At 53.8% G+C, this 21,916-nt stretch overlaps 3 protein-coding genes across 4 annotated transcripts; all 3 read left to right on the plus strand.

The window, feature by feature from the left end:
- Nucleotides 1-1,013: 1,013 nt before the first annotated feature.
- On the plus strand, nt 1,014-8,721 carry LOC142404035 (feather keratin Cos2-3-like). Of its 2 annotated transcripts, XM_075490436.1 has the most exons (3): nt 1,014-1,059; nt 7,938-8,032; nt 8,395-8,721. In XM_075490436.1, exons 1-3 carry the CDS (start codon nt 1,023-1,025, stop codon nt 8,719-8,721), a joined length of 459 nt encoding a protein of 152 aa, XP_075346551.1. In that variant the 5' UTR covers nt 1,014-1,022. The 2 variants fall into 2 exon arrangements, with proteins under 2 accessions (XP_075346551.1, XP_075346552.1); XM_075490437.1 differs by lacking the exon at nt 1,014-1,059 and having other exon boundaries at nt 7,969-8,032; nt 8,414-8,721.
- LOC142404034 (feather keratin Cos1-1/Cos1-3/Cos2-1-like) lies at nt 1,487-1,792 on the plus strand. Its single transcript, XM_075490435.1, has one exon. The coding sequence runs from the start codon at nt 1,487-1,489 to the stop codon at nt 1,790-1,792; it is 306 nt and encodes a 101-aa protein (XP_075346550.1).
- Nucleotides 8,722-19,923: 11,202 nt separating the features above from the next.
- LOC142404030 (feather keratin Cos2-3-like) lies at nt 19,924-20,229 on the plus strand. The gene has a single exon (XM_075490429.1). The coding sequence runs from the start codon at nt 19,924-19,926 to the stop codon at nt 20,227-20,229; it is 306 nt and encodes a 101-aa protein (XP_075346544.1).
- Nucleotides 20,230-21,916: the final 1,687 nt, after the last annotated feature.

Consider the following 21,916-nt stretch of genomic DNA (forward strand, 5'->3'; position numbering starts at 1 on the left):
TGCGAGCAGGAAGAGCTGGGCCACACAGCTGCCAAAGAAGCTCGTCCTCTCCATAGATAGGAAGTGCAGTGGCATCCTGAGCATCGTGACCAACGAGCGGCCGATCACCGAGGCCCAGAATGCCAGAATCGTTGAGGTTGGAAGGCACCTCTGGTGATGGTCACGTCCAGCCCTCCTGCTCAAGCAGGGTCAGCGAGAGCAGGTTGATCAGGACACTGGCCCGTGTAGTCCTGAATGTTTCCAAGAATGGAGACTCCACAAGCTGCCTGGGCAATATCTCCTGGGCTTGGCCACCCTCCGAGTAGAAGCGTTTCTCCTCGTGCCTGTGTGGAATTTCCTTCCACGCTTCTCCAGTATGCACACAAGGGCAAGTAAGCAAGCACCCCTGCCGACACGTGAGCAACTGTGGACTCGCCCGAGGACGCACGAGGAAGCCCCTTGGCAGGGCAGGGCTGGAGCACGCTGGGGCAGGACAAGGCTCCAGACACGCTGACGGCGCTGGTGTTGGTAGGGGACCCCCGGAGAGAGCCCGGAGAGAGCCCAGAGAGCAGAGGAGGCCCAACAGGCGCACAAAGGCCTCCCCAGAGCGGCATTAGGAGGAAGACAGTCAAAAGCAGCAGCGCTGACCACCTGCCTGCCAGTGACCATCAGAGAGAGCTTGGAGGGTGGGAGGAAGGGGACGCGGCACATTGTCCCGCTCGGGAACCCTTTGGCATGCGGGCGACGATTGCAGGGCTGGGAGCAGCAGGGCCCTTCCTGCCAGTGGGGCTGCCAACAAGCCCACACGAGTGCCCCAGGCCAGTGTCCCCAGCCTGCACGCGACCCCTCCGGCACTTGGGACTCATCTTCTGCTGGCACTCATGTGCTCCTGTCCCAGGAATCCTTAGGTCTCCCACCCCAGCAATGAAAAGGAACCTTCAAGGGGGAGCGAGCGGGCACGACCAAACAAGGAAATGAAAAGGCAGCCGTGCAGGAAGCCAAAACACAGCCCGTATCATTAGCTGGGATGTTTTGCATTTCAGATGAGCTTCTCAGAAAATTACTACTTCCACAGAGGCTTCCTCTGGACCTGGGGCAGTGCAGGACCAGTATAAAAGCCATCCCAGCTCTTCACTCTCTCATCCGCTTCGCTCCCCTTCTTCTCCTTCGGAAGCAAGTGAGTTGGAAGCTCTGTCCTATACTGGGGCTTGGGGCTGCCACTCCTGGGAGGGGAAGCGGGGAGAAGGTCTGGTGTGGAGAGGGGCTGGGTCTGAGGGGCTGAGGAGACTCTTGGGCTCTTGTCTGGGAAAGAGCTTTCCCGGGCCTGGCTCTCTTTGCATGGTGCCCAGGGGGACAGGCAAAGAGGTGTGTGCGCCTCCCTGCACAGCCTCCATCTCCCCGCCCAGCATATGCCTTGGCTCCCTCGTGGTGGGCGGACAGGCTGCTCCTCACGCACCCCCGTGCTCCTCCCTGCCCTCTCTCCCAGGTGCACCTCCAGCCCCAAGACATGTCCTGCTACAACCAGTGCCTGCCCTGCCAGCCCTGCGGCCCGACCCCGCTGGCCAACAGCTGCACCGAGCCCTGTGTCAGGCAGTGCCAGAACTCCACCGTCATCATCGAGCCCTCCCCCGTGGTGGTGACCCTGCCCGGACCCATCCTCAGCTCCTTCCCGCAGAACACCGTTGTGGGATCCTCCACCTCCGCTGCCGTTGGCAGCATCCTCAGCTCTCAGGGAGTGCCCATCAACTCCGGGTGCTGTGACCTCTCTGGCATTTCCAGCCGCTACTGCGGCAGAACATGCCTCCCCTGCTAAAGCTGCCACAGGCGGCCCCGCAGAAGGACCCCCAGGAACCCAGAAGATGGTAGTGGACTGAGCACAGAGATCTTGGCCATCGCTTGCAGGGGGGCTGAGCATCCACCGCTCCACCTGCAAAGGCAGGCAGGCAGAGGCGTGCCTGGGCCCTCTGAAAACATGGCCCTTGTCTAACGTGCCTGTTTCTCACTCTCTTTCCTCTCTCTCTTTTCTCTGTTGTCTTCTGCTGCCCTGGGCTGTGAGCACCTGCTAAGCCCCAGGCGAGGAAGGACCTGCTGCCCCTCTCCCTCTCAGGGGCGGGCAGGCAGGCAGGCAGGCAGACGCCAGGTGCGAACTCCACCCTGGCCAAGGGGCAAAGACTCCTAGCTACCCCTGCTGCTCCCTGCCCCGTGGGCCCCACTCAGAGGACCTCCTTCCTTCTTTCAACTCATTAAAGTTCTGCTGCATCCCAGCCTGGGCCTCTGCGTGGTCCTTCTCTCTCCGCACGCTCTCCCTGGCTTCCAGAGAGAAAGGTGTCGCTCTGGGGAGATCTTGCGGGCATAAAGAAGAGCCAGCGGTGTTCCCGGAGGCCTGCCTTGCTGCATCCCCGCACACAAATGCCCTCCTCAGCCTTTGAGCACGCCCTGCAGATGATGGGGAGCCCAACCACTGTCTGAGTGAGGAGTCCATCTCCCCGGCCGCACTGGCCGGTGGTGGTGGCACTGGGAGCTGGTTCTGCCTCTAGCAGCACCTGTGAGCCCTCCCTGGCTGGCGGCTCTTGCTTCAGGAGGGCCCCTCTCCCTGTGGCAGGTGTGGTGGTGGTGGTGGTGGTCCTGGCTGTGAGACAGGTTGCTCCTCACATGCCCCTGTGCTCCTCCCTGCCATCTCTCCCCGGTGCACCTCTGGCCACAAGACGTCTCCAGCTACAACCTCTCTCTCCCTCAGCCGAGGAAGAGAGGTGGGCTATTCCTCGCCCACTTCCCTTTGTGGCTTCCAACTACAAGCCGGTGCTTCTGCAGCATTTCAGCTCTCCTTGCGTTGACTTAGCCTTCCTTGCAGGTCTTGCGGGGCTCTGGTCTATCCCCAGTCAGGCTGCCAGCATTTCCTCCAGCACAGCTAGAAGAGGCGGAGTTTCTAAGTGCAGGTGTGGTCTGTTTCCTGACAGCTCACTCTCTGTCTCTCTAGGCATGCACGTAGAAACAGTACCTAGGAGGATTTGCGTTATCGGCAAAAGGGATGCGTAGGGTCTTGTTCCCCCTTTCACGCCCATTGCTCACAACACGTCCCCCATCCTTTGCCACGCGCCGTCTGCAGACTCCCCTCTCCCAAAAGCATCGCTCCCGGTTTTGCCGAAGGGTCAGGACTTCCCCCTTCCCCCTCCCGCGCTGGCAGTCCCACCGACCCACTGCCCTGCTCCTCCCCAGCCTGACACCCCTGTCTCACCAGCCTCTGCCAGTCCCACCAAGGCTGCCGGGTAAACCTGGACCGTGTCACGCTGCCCACTCAACAAGGTGCCCAGGGAGCTCCCAGGAAGTGGGAGCTGAAGCTTGCCAGCTCCTGTGTCCTCCTCCCTCTGCCAGCTCAAAGCCGCCTCCGAACCTCAGCCCAAAGGGTGGAGCAAAACACTCTGAGGGCTGCCTGGGTTCTCACACCTCTGCCCCAGGGACCTTTTCTACTCACATCGCCTAGTGGTTAAAGCACTTGCTCGGCCAAACTAAGGGAATCAAGCTGCCACCTGTGCTGGGCCCCAGGCTCCCCAGGGCCAGGACCAGGTTTTCCAGTGCTGGGAGCTTCCAGCTGGTGCAGCCAGGCCACAGCTCGACCTTTCAAACTCCTCTCGGTCACAAGGGCCCCGAACATCCTCGCAGGCACTCCTAACCCGCATGTAAAACTGCTGCCTCTTGTAAAAGCCCAGGCCAGGCTGCCCAAGGGGAGCCGCGCACCTACGACAGGCAGGTAGGAACCTGCTGACGGTTCCCAGAACTGGAACTGCAGTGCTCAGGCAGAAGGAGACAAAGGAGGCGGCCAGGGACACAACCCTCACAGCCATCTCCAGCAGGGAAAAGGGCTCCCTGGTCGACTTCTCTGGCTACCCAGTGCACAGCCAGAGGCAGGGTAGCATCTGTGTCAGAGCACCATGCCCAGCAGTGCTGCTTCTCACAGCCCATGACGCCATTCCCATGACGCCAATCCCAATCTCTACCTCGCCCTCTCCATCCAGCACTTCTCGGGACATGCAGCTCTACTTCCTTCTTCCCTGGGCTTTCTGCCCACACGGTAAGTCTCTCTTTCTTCCCTGGGAGAAGGCCACTGGGCTGAGGCCACCACCCATGACACCGGTGGTATTTCGTATGGAGGAGCGGAAGGCAGCACGCTGGGAAGGGTAGAAAGATTGTCAACGGGGTCCCACAGGGAACACCTGTCTGTACCGCATAATCCATCAGCCATGCATTTTAGTGGCGATCCCCTAACGGGATAGCTCCTCCTCTTCTTGACTTCTCCGTGCCTTTTCATGCCATAACTACCCAGTTGCTGTCCCCACAAAGTGGAGGGGCTGCCATGGAAAACTCAGAGCAAATGCCAGCGATTTCGACCAGAGTCCTGTCTCTGTAGAGCAGCTGGCAAGCCTCTTCACAGATCTCTTCCCCTGCGAGCAGTCCTTTGTACTGGGATGGACTTTGCTCACCAGTTGGTCCCACTGACTGTAGCATGAGGTGCCCACAGAGCCCTACCACCGACAACCAAGTCCCAAGGAAGCACGAGCTGACTTGCACCACCTCGCACCTCCAGAGCAGCCATGCATTCACCACAGAAGCCACGTACTCTGTGATCAAGGCAATCACACATACTGCCCGCAAATTACGTTTTTCATCAGAGTAATTCCACATGTGGCTCTTACACATGGGCATTGCGTCAAGAAAAGCCAAGGGATCCCTGTGGATGAAGAACAACTCATGAAAGACACCCATCAAAAGAGCTCGATACCATGCCTTGCCTTGCTTTGCCATGCCTTGCTTTCCCTTCCTTTGCTTTGCTTTGCCTTGCCTTGCCTACCCTTGCCTCGCCTTGCCTTGCTTTCTCTTCCCTTCTTATCTTTTCTTGTGTTCTTTTCTGTTCTTTTTCTTGTTCTTTTTCTTGTTCTTCTTCTTGTTCTTGTTCTTATTCTGTTCATCTATTTCTGACCTGGGTCACTGGGTGCTGGAAGAAGAATATGGTGAGACAACAATTTTTAATGTGTTTCTTCATCACTTTGAGCCATGCTAGACTTCCTTATGTGATTTCTTTCTTTCCAACAGTAGTTGAAGCTTTCTGATTCTCAGGAAGGAACTTAAAGGGAGCCTTCTCCTAAACCCCCCCATCTTCTAGGTCCTCTCCCTCCCGATTTCTTTGTAGAATTATGTTTAGATTAGTATAGGGGTAACACATTTTCCTGATTTGAATAACAGGAGCCCCTGATTTCCTGCGGATGGCAGTGAGGAGGCTGAGAGCCTCCCTTCAGCTGCCGCTTTTTGAATCTCAGTACAATGCCTAAAAGTTGGCTTCGGGTAAAGCGGGTGTGAGGACAAACGTGCCCATGGGCATGCAGGGGTCAGGGAGGGCAGGGGCAGAATAGGAATCACAGAGTCAGAATGTAGGCGAGGAGGGACCTGCAGAGGTCATCTCGATCGCCCCTCTACTCACCATGGATCCTATTAGATCAGATTGCCCAAAGTCACATTCAGTCCATCCTTGAACACCTCTCAGGATGGAGATTGCACAGCCTCGCTGGGAAACATGTTCCTTTTCTCATTTTCTGTTTTAACCTGTTGCTTAACTAGAATTCCCCATGTTCCAGCAGCTGTTCATTGCCTCTACTCCTGTCATAGAGCACTTCCACATTCTAGTCCACCTTCCCTGTTTCCTTTGAACAGGTAGTTCCTGGACCTGCCGGGAATAATTTGGCTAACAGAGATCAGTGTACTGCCTGTTCCCTGTGGTTGGGTGTCATCCCCAAACTTGCAGGAAGGGCCGTCCTTCCCATTACTCATGGTGTTCATGAAAACATTAGAGACTACTGGTCCTACTGCTGATCCCTGAGAGACCCCACCAGTAGCTATCTTCTAGCTGGGCTTTGCACTACTCATCACACGTGTCTAAGCCTGGTAGTCCAGCCAATTTTCCACCCACCTTATCATCCTCTTAAGGAATCCATTCATCTCCAGTTTGGTCACCAAGGAAGTACGAGAGAGGCTGTCAAAGGTAAACTCTAGGTACACACATCCGCTGCCCTTTCCTTGCTCACTGTATGCGTTACCTAAGGAGAAAGCAGTGAGTTTTGCCCTCAACTACACTAGCGTCTCAGCTCAGAAGCAGTTCCACAGAGGGGGAAATCAGCCCTGGCTGAGCTCTCCCACAAGAGCTCCCTGGCACTGAGCTCACCGAGGTCACTAAAGGGAAGGGGAGAAGCCTTGGCTGCACTGTCTCCAAGCTGGACCTTAGCACAGGCAGACAAACACTCAGGAGGGGAGATGGACTTAGAAAATTAACCCACTGTGCACAGCCCTTGTCCAAAAGAGGGTCTCTTTTGGAAACCCCTGTGGGACAGCAGCAGGCTTTGGGGGATGCGGTCTCGAAGCCAATGTGCCTTCCTTCCCAGGAGCAGTTGCTGGGCACTCAGACCGAGACTCCAATGCAGCATATGAAGGTCCCGGGCACTGACATCAGTTCTTTGGCTTTCCCTGTGCAAGCCTCAGGGTCTGTCCTTCCACTCACAGCACAGCAACACCAGGCGCCGCATTCCTTTTGCTCAGTAACGGCTTGGGACAAGGTCTCAGTCCCTGCCTGACACAGCACCAGGTCGATGGGCTCCACAAGTCCATGTGGCATGGACATGGACATGAGAGGGGGATGTGTCCCAACACAGACACCACCGACACTGCATTGGAAACAGATCCACTCAGGGATGGCCAGCATGAGGTGGGCAGGATTCCTCAGCCTTTCTCCTTGCCCATACAGCAAACCCCATCCTTTTGAAATCTCTAGCCTTGGGGAAGGCAGCCACATCCTGGCCTGGAGAGGCAGGGAGGGGGGACTGCCAGCCATGCTGAGGCACTCCCAATATTGTTAACATTGAACTAAACTAAGGATCCAAGCTGGAGTGAACCTGTTGGTGTTGGGGCCCAAAATCGGCAGCGGCGGAGTGTGAGCTCTGGAGGGGCAGGAAAAGGAGGGCTCAGGAGGCAGGGGCTGCATTTCAGTGCCTCTTCCCTGGACAGATCTCTAGCAGGCTGGTGCCATCGCCACTCAGCTGCACTTGGGCTCCTTCTGAATCTGGGAAGCTACTGCTCTGAGGTGCTCATAGGCAGAGCAGTGGACAGGATCCCTGCCATAAGCAGCACATTCCTTCCTGATGAGGGACACACAAGGACGCACACACACACAGGCTCATGCACACCGGCATGGACTCATGCACAAATTTGTGTCCCATGTCCATCCACACAAACACAGCTGCTCACAAAAGCACACAGGACAAGAACACACATAGGAACACAACCAGCTGTGGACTCTGCTGAGGACAGCTGGGGACAACTGCAGCAGGGCTAGAGCGTTCTGGAGAAGGACAAGGCCTCAAACATGCCCACGGCACCATTTGTGTACTCGCAGACTGCACAAAGAGGGAACGAGTCAAAACAGGCCAGACGTTTCTCCTGAGGGCAGTGTTAGGCAGGATGAGGTCAAAACCTAGCAGCACAACACACACACCTGGGGAGGCAACAAGAAGGGACCATCGGGGTGAGCTGAGGAGGGAAGGAAAGAGATGGACATGGCATGTCCTCATATACGGTAACCCTTGGGCTTCCAGCTGAAAAAGGCTGGAGCTTCTTCCTGAGAACAACACTTCAAACAGCCCCCTAGAGTGACCCAGGCTGACATCCTTTGCCTACTCTGGAGCCATCTAGCACTTGAGCTGAGACTTTTACCCGCACTACTGCATTCCTGTCCTACAAATGCTGGGGCCTTTCATCCCAGCACTCAGAAACAGCCTTCACTGGGGAATGGGCATGGCACAAACCTGGAAATGAAAAGGCAGCAGTGCAGGAAACCAATGCACAGCCCATATCATTAGCTGCAATGGTCTGCATTCAAGATGAGCTTGTCAGAAAATTATTACCTCTGCAAAGGGTGCCTCTGGGCCTGCGGCAACGAAGGCCAGGTATAAAAGCCAGCCTAAGTCCCTGCTCTCTCATCCACTTCTCTTGCCTCCTTCTCCTTGGCAACCAGGTGCGTCTGAAGCCCCTTCTCCTCCCCTTCCAAAGTGAGCTCTCACTTCAGTGGACCTCTCAGCTGATACTGCCTCTGTCCTGTGCTGGGCTTTGGAGCATCCTCTCATGATAGAGGGAAGTGGGGAGAAGGTCTGCTTAGAGAGAGGCTGGGACGTGGCTGAGAGGGGTTTTGGGTCATGAATTAGGAGGGAGCCTCCCTGGGTCAGGCTGCTCTTTACAGCATGATGAAGACCGTGAGGCTCCTGGCACATCTTTCAGCTCCCCATTCAGTAGTGCCTCCTTTGCATCCTTTGCGATAAGGAAACCAGGCTGTTCCTCACCCATCCTTGTGCTCTTCTTCCTCCCTGCCCTCTCTCCCAGGTGCACCTCCAGCACAGAGACATGTCATGCTACGACCAGTGCCTGCCATGCCGGCCCTGTGGCCCCACCCCACTGGCCAACAGCTGCAATGAGCCCTGTGTCAGGCAGTGCCAGAACTCCACCGTCGTCATCCAGCCCTCCCCTGTGGTGGTGACCCTGCCTGGCCCCATCCTCAGCTCCTTCCCACAGAACACCATTGTGGGCTCTTCCACCTCCGCTGCTGTTGGCAGCATCCTCAGCTGTGATGGAGTGCCCATCACCTCTGGGTGCTGTGACCTCTCTGGCATTTCCAGCCGCTACTGTGGCAGAAGGTGCCCCCCCTGCTAAAGATGCTGGCAACAGCCTCGCAGAAGGACCCCCAGGAACTCAGAACGTGCTGCCGGACAGAGGATCAAACTTCATGCCATTGTTTTAAGAGCAGTCTTCCACTCACCATTTTTCTCTCTTTTCTTTGTTGTCTTGTGCTCCCTTCAAGCCTGCTGTGGGAACCCCAGAAACCAGCCTGGACTGACCTGCTAGCTTGTCTCCCTTTACCAGGCAGGTCAACAGATGGCCTGTGGGAACTCTGCCACAGGAAAAGGGGAACAGATTCTTGGCTGCTCCTGCTCCTCCCCTCACTGGGGGCCTCCACTTGCCGTGACCTCTTTTCCCTCTTTAGACTCATTAAAATTTGCTGCAACCCTGCCTGTGTCCCTCAGGTGGTCTTTCCATCCGCATACTGACTGCTGACGAAGAAAGCCATTGCTTTGCGGAAGGAATTAGGTGGGGGCACAGGGGAACCCTTCATCACTCCTAGAGGGACTGGAGGGTGGGACATACTGCAGCGAGTCCTCTTTCAGGCACTGCCTCTTGAAGCTGAGGAAGACAACCCTAGTTGCTGCACAGCCAATGGCCATCAGTCCTTGCCTTGCTAGTCTCTGCTCAGAAATACCCCCGTGGCCCTGGAGCGCGTTGTGTGAACAGGAACCCTGACAACTGCAGTCCTCCAGAGAGGAACTGTGGGCATGTGGGAGGCCCCAGGGAGGTCAGCAGTCCCACAAGCTCTTGGGGAAGAGTGCTCCTCTTGCTTTCGGTGGAGGTGTGCTGGGGAAGGAGGCTCAGCAGACGATGTTCCCAAAGGATGGCAGGAATTGGGAACGGGTCAATAGCCTTGGGGATGGCCCACAGTCCCTACTCCACCTGCCCATCTCTTCCATCCCCTGGTGTAGGGGCCATGGTCAGCATGCCTGGGCATGGGCAGCAGGGACAGCTTCCCCATGCAGCCCTATCACCCTTCAGCACAGCATGTGGCATGGCCCACCCGTTGCCAACATGTGTAGGGCTGAGGTGTTCACAAGTTAGTACTGGTGTCAGCTACAGCAGGCCCCACACTGGAGTCCCCTGTCCTTGTGGACTCAACACCCCCTTGGGTGAAGGCAAGCCCAGGAGAGTGACTGGTGCCCAGCCACACATGGATGCTCCTTGGTGCCTTGTCTTCCCCAAGCAAGGAGCAGCTTTCTCCAGGCCCAGAAACTCTACAGCCCCACAAGGGCCACCACCCAGCTCTGCTCCGGAAGGGTGCTGTGTGAGAGGAGATACTCCCAGCTCTGCAGAGACATGGCAGTGACAGTGGGATTTGGTCCTGCACTCAGCAGGTTTTGTGAGCTGCCCCTGAATGGTACAGGGCATGCACCAGCCCAACCATAGAGCACACGTTGGAGTGCCTCCCCCCAGGCACCAAGCTCCTTCAGCATTCCCAGAGCCCTGGCGCTGAAGTGGCCCTTGTGCTCCGGGCAGCACTGCCGGTCTGCACACACAGGCCAGGGTCTTCCCACATCTGCAGACCCTGGGGCCCTGCGGTGTGGGGGCTCTGCCTTTGCACAGACCCCACACACCACCAGCGCCATAGGACCAGGATGGAGGGCAGGGTCATTCCTCTGTGCTGGGTAAGGATGGCGGGCATGTCTCCCTAGGCTGGATTGTGTGGGAGACAGTGCTGGGTCAAGTGTTCACACAGGAGCGACAAGCATCAGGACCAAGCCCACCTAGGCCCAGTGCAACCATGGGTCCCAGCTCTGGCTTGGCCCCTGGCCCAGGGTCTCTATGGGAGCTCAGGCCTAGCGCAGGCCTGCCCCAGCTCTGCCATATCTGTGCCTGGCCTGGGCTACTATTGCCCTCCTGCCCTCCTAGGTGGTCCAGGGTAGTCACTGGCAGCCACGGGCCTCTCTTGAGTCCAGCCTTGGCCTGGGCTCCAGCCCCAGCTCTGACCCTGGGACTGAGACCTTCTGCACATAAGACATCTGTTGCCTAGGTTACGGCAATAATCAATAGATGCTTGTGGGGTAGAATTATCTGCCGTCTGAGATGGACCAGCCGTCTCATACTTTGGGGGTGCTCATTTCTCTTGATCATGACAAAATCCTTCTAGACAACAAATTCAAATGTTGATGCCATCTTTGCCTGCAGTGTATGTCGATTAAGGAGAACAAGGCCAACGTTTAAAAAGGACATTGTCCACATAAGTATCTCGTTTCCTCTGAAAAACCATGCTAGGCCTGATCACAATACACTGTTTTGAAAAGGACATAAATTGCAAGTTTTGCTCACTTTCTTTTCTCCTCCTTATGTCAGAATGGGTGTAACTGAAGAGAAAGGCTCTTCATCAGAAGGTCTTGAGAGAAGACTAAAACCCATGCTTGTTGTTTAACCTAAAAGTGCAGCTGTATTGCAGTTCCACAAACACAGGGGTTGGGCTCTGTTTTCTGGCCTGTCAGGAACCTTTGCTAGGCTGAAGTAGCCTTTCACTGCCTTGCCGTTCTCCTCAGAGCTGCCTTCAACTCCTTGTTTCTGATGGTATAGCCGAAAGGCTTCAGCAAAAGAGTCAGGAGAGTGTTGAGGGTGGACTCCACTCTGCTGAGACTAAAGGATGAGCGAGCCATGAGTTTCAGGTACATGAAGATGACAGCTCCATAGAGGATGGGGACCATGGTGAGATGGGAGCTACAAGCAGGTAACGCCTTCTGGTGGCTGGAAGACAAGGGAATGTATGGAGAATTGCAAGGATGACACAGGTGAAGAAAACTACCTTGAAATGCGGAGTGCCTTGGATGATGGGGATGCGCACCAGAAGCCAAGGGTCTCAAAGAGCATTGTACCACCACAGGCCAGGCTCAGGAGAGGCCCGGCAACACGGTAGAAATGGTCAATGTAGTTCTTGGAGCAGAGAAGACACCGTACCAGCAGTACAGACATCTTGGAGCTCATGACCACAAAACTCAGTAGCCATGCTCCCAGGCATAGAAAGAAGCAGAGTATCTTTGGCATGATAGTGATGTAACGCAGCTGTTTGTGTATGGCAATGTAGTAGTCGAAGGACATCACTGAGAAGATTAGAAACTCAGTGATACCCAGGAAGAAGTAGGAAATGACTGTGCCGGGCAGCAGGAAACACAAACGGTTGTCCTGGTGACAAGGGAAGTCCCCAGCTGGTTGGGACAATGGTGGTGGTGCTCTGGATCTCCAAGAAGGAGAGCTTGCCAAGGAAGAAGTACATCAGGATCCTCAGGACTGATCACTCCCCACAGCAAAAAAGATGACGCCATTCCCACCAGTACTACAAGATACATGGAGAAGATAAGGACGAGCAGGACCATGTGCCACCTGCGATGGTCTGGGAAGCCCAGGAGGACGCCTTCAGTCCCAAATATCCTGTTCTTCTTTGCCATGGCTCCGAGATTACAGATGGAGATTATGTCAGAGTGAGGTTTCACATTGCAGCAAGAGCAGCAGTAACCTTTCAACAAGAAGTCTTTCCCTGGGCTCGGTGGCTCTTCCCACGGCCTCCAGTTATCAGTACCAGTCTCATTCTCCCTCCACCTCTTCTCTCTCTCTTCTTCCATACAGACAGGCATACAAACATCTGTCCATCCTTCTCCGGCCATTCATCCATCCACTCTACTCTATGACCCTCCCTGCAAGGGAGCTACGAATTAGACTACAAAATCAGACTGTTTTTTTTTTTTTTTTTGCTTGTTCTTGTCTTTTTCTCTTGGGTCAGTTTCTGATAACCAAGTAGGTTATGGTCTGGTCTGAATTTGTCCGGACCAGACAAATTCAGAGAACTTGATAGAAAATGAATTACCATGTTTTCAAAGGGAATTTTTGGTTGTTTTTCCGTTCAATCTTTCTAGTGAAAGACTGCCTCTGTGTCCCACTGTACTGTATTATGTACAATACTTTTCTGCCTAAAAGGAAGGCCCCAAATAATAAGAATTCCAGGCAAAGAACAGAATACTCACATACATGGTCATCAGCAGTAAGCCAGTGTTCTTTTCAAACAAAATTAACAAAAAAGAAGTTAAAGTTTCAAAATGTTCCTTTCCTTTCCTTTCCTTTCCTTTCCTTTCCTTTCCTCTGTCCTTTCCTTTCCTTTCCTTTCCTTTCCTTTCCTTTCCTTTCCTTTCCTTTCCTTTCCTTTCCTTTCCTTTCCTTTCCTTTCCTTTCCTTTCTTTCCTTTCCTTTCCTTTCCTTTCCTTTCCTTTCCTTTCCTTTCCTTTCCTTTCCTTTCCCTTTCCTTTCCTTTCCTTTCCTTTCCTTTCCTTTCCTTTCCTTTCCTTTCCTTTCCTTTCCTTTCCTTTCCTTTCCTTTCCTTTCCTTTCCTTTCCTTTTCCTTTCCTTTCCTTTCCTTTCCTTTCCTTTCCTTTCCTTTCCTTTCCTTCTTTCCTTTCCTTTCCTTTCCTTTTCCTTTCTTTCCTTTCCTTTCCTTTCCTTTCCTTTCCTTTCCTTTCCTTTCCTTTCCTTTCCTTTCCTTTCCTTTCCTTTCCTTTCCTTTCCTTTCCTTTCCTTTCCTTTCCTTTCCTTTCCTTTCCTTTCCTTTCCTTTCCTTTCTCCTTTCTTCCCTTCCCCTCCCTTCCCCTTCCCCTTCCCCTTCCCTTCCCTTCCCCTTCCCCTTCCCATTCCCATTCCCCTTTCTTTTCTTTTGTTCTGTTCTTTTTCCTTTTCTGTTTATGTATTTCTGACCTTGGTCACTGGATGCTGGAAGAAGAATATGATGAGACAACAGTTTTCAATGTGTTCCTTCTTCACTCTGAGCCATGCTAGTCTTTCTTTGCGAATTTAGTTGCAGCTTTCTCATTCTCAGGAAGGAACTTAATGGGAGCCTTGTCAGCCCCGGCCGTCTTCTAGGTCCTCTCCCTCACCATCTCCTTGCTTGATTATGTATGTGTTACTATAGGGGCAACACGTTGTCCTGTTTGGAAGAGCTTTGCCATGTCCAGAAGGAATCAGCTACCCAGGCACGAGGCGGGAGCTGAAGCTGTGGTGGGCCACAGCCTTCGTCTCTGTGGTGGCGGAGAGACAAACAGAAGGTAACCAGCTTACCACAGATGAAGGACGGACCCTGCCAGGGCTGAGGAGCACATGCTAGATCAGCGTAAAGAGTACCTGGCAGAGCTCTGAAAAACTTTTCTGGTTTGTTGGAACTAACCACTGCCATGCAAGGCCTGACTCCCATTGCAACTCGTTATACGTCTGGTAATTCCTGGGTTCGTCGGTACTTAATTGCTTCATTCTTATTTGCCTAAGGTGAATGTCCAAGGTGCTTACGGGCTGTAGGATAAAAATTCGACAGAGACCTTGGTATGTGTGGTGGGAAAGATGAGGAAGAGCTGGGTGACAGCTGTTGATGCGTTTGCTCAAGGGAGCTGAGCTATGATGAGACACCTAAAAAGTGAGTATCCCTCTGGAACAATTACCATCAGTCCATTCGTGACTACATGGCACCCATTTGCCGTGTCCTTAAATGACTGACATGAGTAGTGCAGGTACCACTGATACCCAAGATGAGATGTGACAGGTGCCCCACCCACCAGCTTCCAGAGGAAATCTACCCCCTTCCCAGCAGCCTCCGCAGACCCTGAAAGTCCCTCCCCTCTTCTGGTCATGTGCATTGTTACGATTGGCTGACAGGACCTGCTATGCCTTCAGGTTTACCTGGAAATACCTCAGACCCATAAGGCCCTTCCCCTAGAGACACAGGGGAAGCCTTTTTTTTTGACCACCATTTTAGGAGCAGACATTGCCATTTTACAGCAGGGATCTCCCATTTTGTAAACATCACATTGCTCTGTGATTGACTGGTGGCCGTTTCTTGACACTGTTATTGCTCTGTGTTCTCAGGCAGCCCTGTGACTGGCTAGCAGCCCCTTACCATTACATACAGGGAGGCTGCCACTCTGGATGTGGCATTTCCCATGTGTTTTCATACTGCACTGTGACTGGCTGACAGCTCCTTCTTGACACCATCAAACAAACAAGTTCTGAGGCAGCCTTGTGATTGGCTTTGCGCCTCCTTTGGACCAGGAAGTGCTCAGTTAGAAGCACTCCGTGTTTCTGGAACATGTCCCTCATTTCAGCATCCAAAGAGTGGTCTGTATCAGCCCTCATGTCTTCCCTGGGTAATAGCAGCAGCCATAGCTGCTCCAGCTGATTTGCAGGCACCAGATCCATTTTTTCACACAGCCCACCATTGCTTTACCAAAAGCCTTGCAATGAGCAGAAGAGCAAAACTTAAGTCCTCCACAAATTTGATGAAAGGATATTTCCAGAGCACTTCTTGATAAAGCAGTTGCCAGCAACTGTAACACTGCAGAATATTCCCAGGCATAACAGGCAGCAAGGGGTTGGCATTCGTCAGCTGTCCAGTGGTTGCAAGTGAGCCGACTGTGCAGCATCAGAGAGGGTGAAAGGGAGACAGGCAGAATTTTCTCTGAGATGCAGCATCTTGAAGAGCCCCCGACCCCAAATGCAGTGGAGAAGCAGACAGTGTCTACCCCTAGGTAGACAAGGTAAGTGCAATCTCTGGAGAAGTTGAAGGATGGAAGCTGGTGACTTCTGGCACCAAGCGGAAGGCTCCTGCCCCACCTAAGGGCTTACAACTACAAAATAGGTTCACGGCCCTTGAAGTTAAAGCGGAGCCAGATGTGCCTTGAAGCAAAGGATCTGGTCCCCCTGACCCTAAACCATGCAAGGCCACCAGGAAGAAGAAGCAAGTGACAGTTATGGGTGACTCCCCACTGTGAGGACAGAGGCACCAATCTGCCCACCTGGCCTGTCACCTAGAGAGCTTTGCTGCCTGCCAGGGGCCCAGATCCCGGATATTGTGGAGGGACTGATGAAGCTCATTCAGCCCCCTGACCGCTACCCCCTGCTGTTATTCCTTGTGGGCACAAATGATACGGCTAGGGGGAACCTGGACAGGATCAAAAGTGGTTACAGAGCTCTGCAGGCAGTAGTCAAGGGCATGTGGGCCCACGTAGTGCTGTCCTCAATCCCGCTGGAGAAGGGAAGGGGTGTGAAGAGGAAGACAGTGCTAATGCAGGTCAATAACTGGCTGTGGAACTGGAGTTGGTGACAGGGCTTTGGGTCCTACGACCATGGGACCCTTTTTGCAGACCAGCATCTGCTCGGGAGACTTGGGATCGACCTCACCCAGTGGGGCAAAGTTACCTTTGCCAGTAGGATGGCTGACCTGATAAGGAGGGCTTTAAACTAGGAATAACGGGGCGGAGGGAGAGAGCAACCAGCAGCCCTGTGAGGGATTGATGGACACAGCTGATGAGCAAAGGGCCTGGGGTGATGTGCCAGGAAGGGATCACAAGACCAAGAAAACAGGGCTGAAGTGGGGTCATCCCTAGCATGTAAGCATGAAGTGCCTGCAAGGCATGATTGTGGAGAAATCCCCCAAACCCTTTCTAGGAAGTCAACATGCTGGGGTGCCCCTGTCAAGTGCCTGTACACTAATGCACGCAGTATGGGGAATAAACACGAGGAGTTAGAGATCTGGGTGCAGATCGCGTTGGGATCCCAACGATCACGCTGGGATCACAGAGACGGTGTGGGATGGCTCCTGTGACGCATATTGCAATGGCGGGATAGAGGCTGTTTCAGAGGGACAGGCTGAGAAGACGAGGAGTAGGACTTTCCCTTTCTGTGAGAGAGCAGCTGGAGTGCATGGAGCTCTGCCTGGGGGTGGATGATGTGCCAACTGAGAGCTTATGGGTAAGCATTAAAGAGAAGACAGGTAAAGGTGACATTGTAGTGGGTGTTTGCTCTAGGCTGCCTGACCAGGAACAACCAGCGGATGAGACCCTCTACAGGCAGATAGGAGCAGCCTCACATTCACAGGCCCTTTTCCTCATGGGGAACTTCAACCACTGCGGTATCTGTTGGAGGGAAAACACAGGAGGACATAAGCAAGCCAGGAGGTTCCTGGAGTGCATGGATGAGAACTTCATCTCCGAAGTGACAGAGGAGCCAAGGAGGACAGGTGCTCTGCTGGACCTCATACACACCAAGAAGGAAGGGCTTGTTGGGGATGTGAAGATCAAAGGCAGCCTTGGCTGCAGTGACAATGGGATGGTGGAGCAGGATCCTGAGGGGAGGGAGGAGGGTAAATAGCAAGCTCAGAACGCAGGACTTCAGGAGAGCAGACTTCTGTCTCTTTAAAGATCTGCTTGGAAGAGTGCCATGGGATAAGGCCCTGGAGGCCAGAGGGGCCCAGGAAAGCTGGTTAATAGTCAAGGATCACCTCCTCCAAGCTCAAAAGCAGTCCATCCCGATGAGCAGAAAGCCAGGCAAACATGCCAGGAGGCCGGCGTGGATGAACAAGGAGCTCCTGGCAAAACCAAAACACAAGAAGGAAGCATACAGAAGATGGAAGCAAGGATGGGTAACCTGTGAGGAATACAGGGACACTGTCAAAGCATGCAGGGATGGGATTAGGAAAGTCAAAGCCCAAGTGGAACTGAATCTGGTGAGGGATGCCAATGGCAACAAGGCTTCTATACGGACACAGGTAACATGGAGAAGGCTTAGGTGCTGAATGCCGCCTTTGCCTCAATTTTTACTAGCAAGATCAGCCTTCGGAGTCCTACATCCCTACAGCCTTCGGAGTCCTACATCCCGGAGACCTACATCCCTACAGCCTTCGGAGACCAGAGGGAAAGTCTGGCACAAGGGAGACGTACCCTTGGTGGAAGAGGATCAGGTCAGGGAATACTGTAAGCAAACTGCACGTACATAAGTCCATCTGGTGCTGACTCCATAGGAAAAATGGAGTTTGGATCATGTGTCCCAGTCTCCTGCATACACTCCCTGTCATAGATAATATAGCCCTGCCCTTTTTCTGGATTTTTGTTCCCACGTGTGAAACACTGGTGCTGGTTTACATTACAGATCTGTTTATCGCACATCCCGCACTTCCAACTTTACATTCGTGCTGTTTTTCTGCCTCGGCCTTCAAGTTCTCACAGGAAATCATAGCCAAACCGTCAACTTCTTTTTTAACAGGCGTGGCCTTGCGCCTCTGTAAGCATTCCCCAGACCTGCACAACAGCCGGCAACTGGGGCACCTCTTCCTTCTCCCCAGCTTAAATGCACAGTCACGAGACAAGCAGAGCCGTCAACAAAATGTACAGCTCTGGCCATGGTTATAGAATGTATGACAAAGCCCACAAGAGTTGCTCACTCCAAACACCTTCCTGACATCCTTAACACATTAATAATGAAGATGTAAAAGGAGGAAACAGGTCTTGCAATATCTGAGGCTGTCGCTTGGTTTAAAAGTCCCCCAATCCTTTTTCCCCTCCGACAGGAGGATGGTGCATATATTAACATGTCCCCAGACAAGGGGATGTCACTCAGCGTGACCTTCCTGTGCACAGACCACCCCAGTTGGTCTTGTAGCTCTTTTGTTCTGCGTAACGATTCTGCGCCTGTCAGGTCCCTTGCAGCTGTAAGTGCCATGTTACTCCCTGCAAAACAGAGATAATTGTCACTGCTATTTAGATCAATGAAACAGCACCACTTTTTGTCTCTAACTTTGGAATGGGGGATAGACTGCAGGTTCTGTGTACGCCACGCACAAAGGCTTTCACAATAATGACAGCCTGGTGGAAAGTCTGATCAGAACACAGCGCTCTTTTACTTTGTTGGGGAGTTCTGACCCAGTCTAAAAATGTCACAGTGTTCACATTGTTTCAGTTACCAGCAGGAGAATATGAAGTCATGCATGCTGACAGCTTCAAGATGGAGCTGAGCATAATCACCAGGTTCAAACAGCTGGTGCAAACGATGAAAAATGTGCTCTACACCCTAAACCAATTTTTCATAAGCTTCATGTAGTGAGTGATGTCTGATGTAAATTAATAAATCGGTCTAGCTCCAAACCTCTGGATCGGCCAGTCCCACTGCCTGACATGCTCCATGGAAGCCATGGGGCAGACTTCTGCCTCCTTCAACTCCTGCTGCATTTGAGGGTGGGGACCAAAATGGACTCTGAAATGCTTCCTCGGGACTTGGGAGTGCAGCAGGCAGCCTCTTGCAGGAAGACAACCTCACTGTGTTCAACCGCCTCTTGCACTGCGAGGGACTGCAGTAACCGGGAAGTGCCTTCCAGGAGGTCCTCTTCTAGCCTCATGGGAGACATGTTCATGGGCCCACCACATTCAGAAAAACAGTTTGCATTAAGGGCCCTTGTGATCCCCATAATCCCCTGCCAGTAAGATGCCAAAAGAGGTGAACACATTTCTCCAGAGGGCGGGTTTAAGAGGAAGAGAATCGAAATGCAGCAGTGCAGCCCACCTGCCTGGGAAGCTGACCACAAGTGAACATTGGAGCAAGTTGGGAGGGAGGGAGGGAAAGAGAAAGATATGACACGTCCTCATGCAGGGAAGCCCTTGGGTGACCAGCCAAAGACTGCAGGGCTGGGAGCAGCTGGGCCCCTTCCTGTCAATGCAGCCACAGGTAAGCCCACCAGCGTGCCCCAGGCCAACATCACTTGCCTGCACTGCACCCGTCTGGCACCTGAGCTGAGTCTTCTGCTGGCACTGACACGTTCCTGCCCCGGAAATCCTGGGGCCTCTCAGTCGCAGCACTCAGAAGAAGCCTCCGTGAGGGAATGTGTACAGCATAAACCAGGAAATGAAAAGGCGCTGCCGGGGAAAACAACCACACAGCCCATGTCATTAGCTGGGATGATTTCCATTCATCATGAGCACCTTAGAAAATTGCCACTTCCGTCAAAGCTGCCTCTGGTCCTGGGGCAGGTCAGGGCCACCATAAAAGCCAGCCCAACTCCTTGCTCTCTCACCCACTTCTCTCACCTCCTTCTCCTTGGGAACCAGGTGGGTCTGAAGAACTTTCCTCATGCAGATGCATACTCCTCCATCCTGTGCTGGGTCTCAGTGCTGCTTGTCGTGGGAGGGGGAAGAAGGGTGAAGGTCTGACTAAGACAGTGTCTGGGACATGCCTCTGGAGGGAGGCTCTTCTTTTAAGAGATAGGCAGCAGCCTCGTTGGGCCAGGCGACACTTTGCAGTACCATGTCTGGATAAGGCCAGGAAACCCTTTTGCCTCACTGCCCAGTTTCTACCTCCCGGCTCAGCAGGTGCCTTTGACTTTGGTGACAGACTTGTGGCAAACTGCTCCTCACATGTCCCTGTGCTTTGATTCCTCTCTGCCCTCTCTCCCAGGTGCACTTCTGGACCTGAGACATGTCCTGCTACGACCAGTGCCTGCCGTGCCGGCCCTGTGGCCCGACCCCGCTGGCCAACAGCTGCAATGAGCCCTGTGTCAGGCAGTGCCAGAACTCCACCGTTGTCATTGAGCCCCCTCCCGTGGTGGTGGCCCTGCCTGGCCCCATTCTCAGCTCTTTCCCGCAGAACACCGTTGTGGGCTCCTCCACCTCCGCTGCTGTTGGCAGCATCCTCAGCTGTGATGGAGTGCCCATCACCTCTGGGTGCTGTGACCTCTCTGGCATTTCCAGCCGCTACTGTGGCAGAAGGTGTCCCCCCTGCTAAAGCCACTGCTGACAGCCTGGACAAGGACCGCCTGGAACCCAGAAGCTCATGCTGAACTGAGGACAAAGCTCCTGGCCATCGATTTCAGAGAGGCTGAGCATCCAGTCCTGCCCTGGCAAAGGACTGCAGCTGGGGCTCTCTGAAAACATGGCCACAGTCTAACTTCCTTGCCTTCCACTCTCTCCCATCTCTTTCTTGCCTTCTGGTCTTCTGTGCTGTAAGAACCCCAGAGCCAGCCTGGGGCGTCTGCTGACCCCTCTCCCTCTGCGAGGCACGCAGATGGATGCCCTAAGGCATCTCCACTGTGGGCAATAGGCACAGACTTTTGGCAGCTGCTGTTGCTCTCCCTGCACCGGCAGCCTCCTCTAGAATTGAACTCGTTTCCCTCTTCAGAGTCATTAAAGTTTTCCACATCCTAGCCTCTGCTTCCACATAGTCCTTATCTTGCTGGACGTTGTCTCGTGTTACCCAGGATGAAAGGCATTGCCTCTGGTGGTGGGGAGAGAAGGTGAGGACACAAGCAGACTTTTCATCATTCCCAGAGGAAGGGGAGGGAGGGACACAGGACAATGGGTCCCTTGCAGTCACTGTCTCTTGGAGCTGAGGAAGACACACTCAGCTCCTCCACAGCTGGTGGAGATCAGGCCCTGCATTCTGGCACCTCTGCTCAGATATGGCCCCTTGGCCTCAGAGCATGTCCTGCAGATGGGGAGCCCAACCTCTGCTATCCCCCAGTGAGGAGCCTGGTGCTACTGGAGGCTCTGAGAGGTCAACAGCTGACAAGCCTGTGCAGAAGGGAATTCTACCGATACACCCTATACACCCTCCACCCCGCAAACAGTTCCCTGCACAGCCCAGCAGTTACACAGATGTGCAGGGCTAAGGCAACTCACAGGCTGATGCTGAAATCAGCCTGGCCAGGCCACATACCAGGGCCCTCATGCTTCTCACACACCGCCAGCCTCCACCAGACAGGGCACCCCAAGGACAGCAGCCAGTGCCCAAGCCCCCATGGCTGCTGTGTGGTGCCTGGCCTTCCCCCAGGCATGAAGCTGCTTTCCCAAGGCCCGCTCTTCTCCTGGCAGGGCCTGTTGCCCACCTCTGCCTGGTGATCTGCTCCCCCCTTGAGATCTTGGATAGAGCTGTACGACCTGGTCCCACTGCAGAAGAAATGAGGCAGGGCTGGGGGAAGCCCATGAGGCAGGGAATGAGGAGGGCTCCAAGGACGGGCAGAGTGCACTGGAGGACAGCAGGTCCTCCAGATCCCAGCCCATGGCCATGCGGCAACTGGAGCGTCCACAAGGTGGGTTTGAGTATTTTCCAAAATTGTTGTAATCATAGGTAATTCCAGGAAGGAGCACTGCCGGATGGCATGACGTTATTTATGTTTTTCATGTTTCTTTGACCTCTGAGGTAGCAGGTACTCTAAGAGACAGGCCAGCAGGAAACCCTGAAGATGCAATGTGCAGCAGGGAAAAACAGAAAGCAAAGAGCAGCAGCAAGGAACCATTGCACAAGCAGCCCTCATCTCCTGCGTTGCCCGCCCCCTCACTGGAGCCATTGGGCAGAATAACCACATAACCCACGGTGAAAACAAGGGAACCTGAGACTCATTCATCCCTTTCTCCATCCTCTCAAGTCATTGCACTGTCCCCTCCTCGAAGAGGATTTTAGCCTGCAGGTCTCC

Source organism: Mycteria americana, unplaced genomic scaffold, assembly GCF_035582795.1.
Source record: "Mycteria americana isolate JAX WOST 10 ecotype Jacksonville Zoo and Gardens unplaced genomic scaffold, USCA_MyAme_1.0 Scaffold_66, whole genome shotgun sequence".
In the NCBI taxonomy this organism is placed as follows: Eukaryota; Metazoa; Chordata; class Aves; order Ciconiiformes; family Ciconiidae; genus Mycteria; species Mycteria americana.

What these genes read in the sequence shown, in the direction of transcription:
- LOC142404035 (XM_075490436.1), top strand. Translation starts at nt 1,023, where the DNA reads ATGAGCTTCTCAGAAAATTACTACTTCCACAGAGGCT. An exon ending in TTACTACTTCCACAGAGGCT is followed by an intron (nt 1,060 to 7,937) that starts TCCTCTGGACCT and finishes TGCAAAGGGTGC; the next exon opens with CTCTGGGCCTGCGGCAACGA. An exon ending in TCCTTCTCCTTGGCAACCAG is followed by an intron (nt 8,033 to 8,394) that starts GTGCGTCTGAAG and finishes CCTCTCTCCCAG; the next exon opens with GTGCACCTCCAGCACAGAGA.
- LOC142404030 (XM_075490429.1), top strand. Translation starts at nt 19,924, where the DNA reads ATGTCCTGCTACGACCAGTGCCTGCCGTGCCGGCCCTGTGGCCCGACC.
- LOC142404034 (XM_075490435.1), top strand. Translation starts at nt 1,487, where the DNA reads ATGTCCTGCTACAACCAGTGCCTGCCCTGCCAGCCCTGCGGCCCGACC.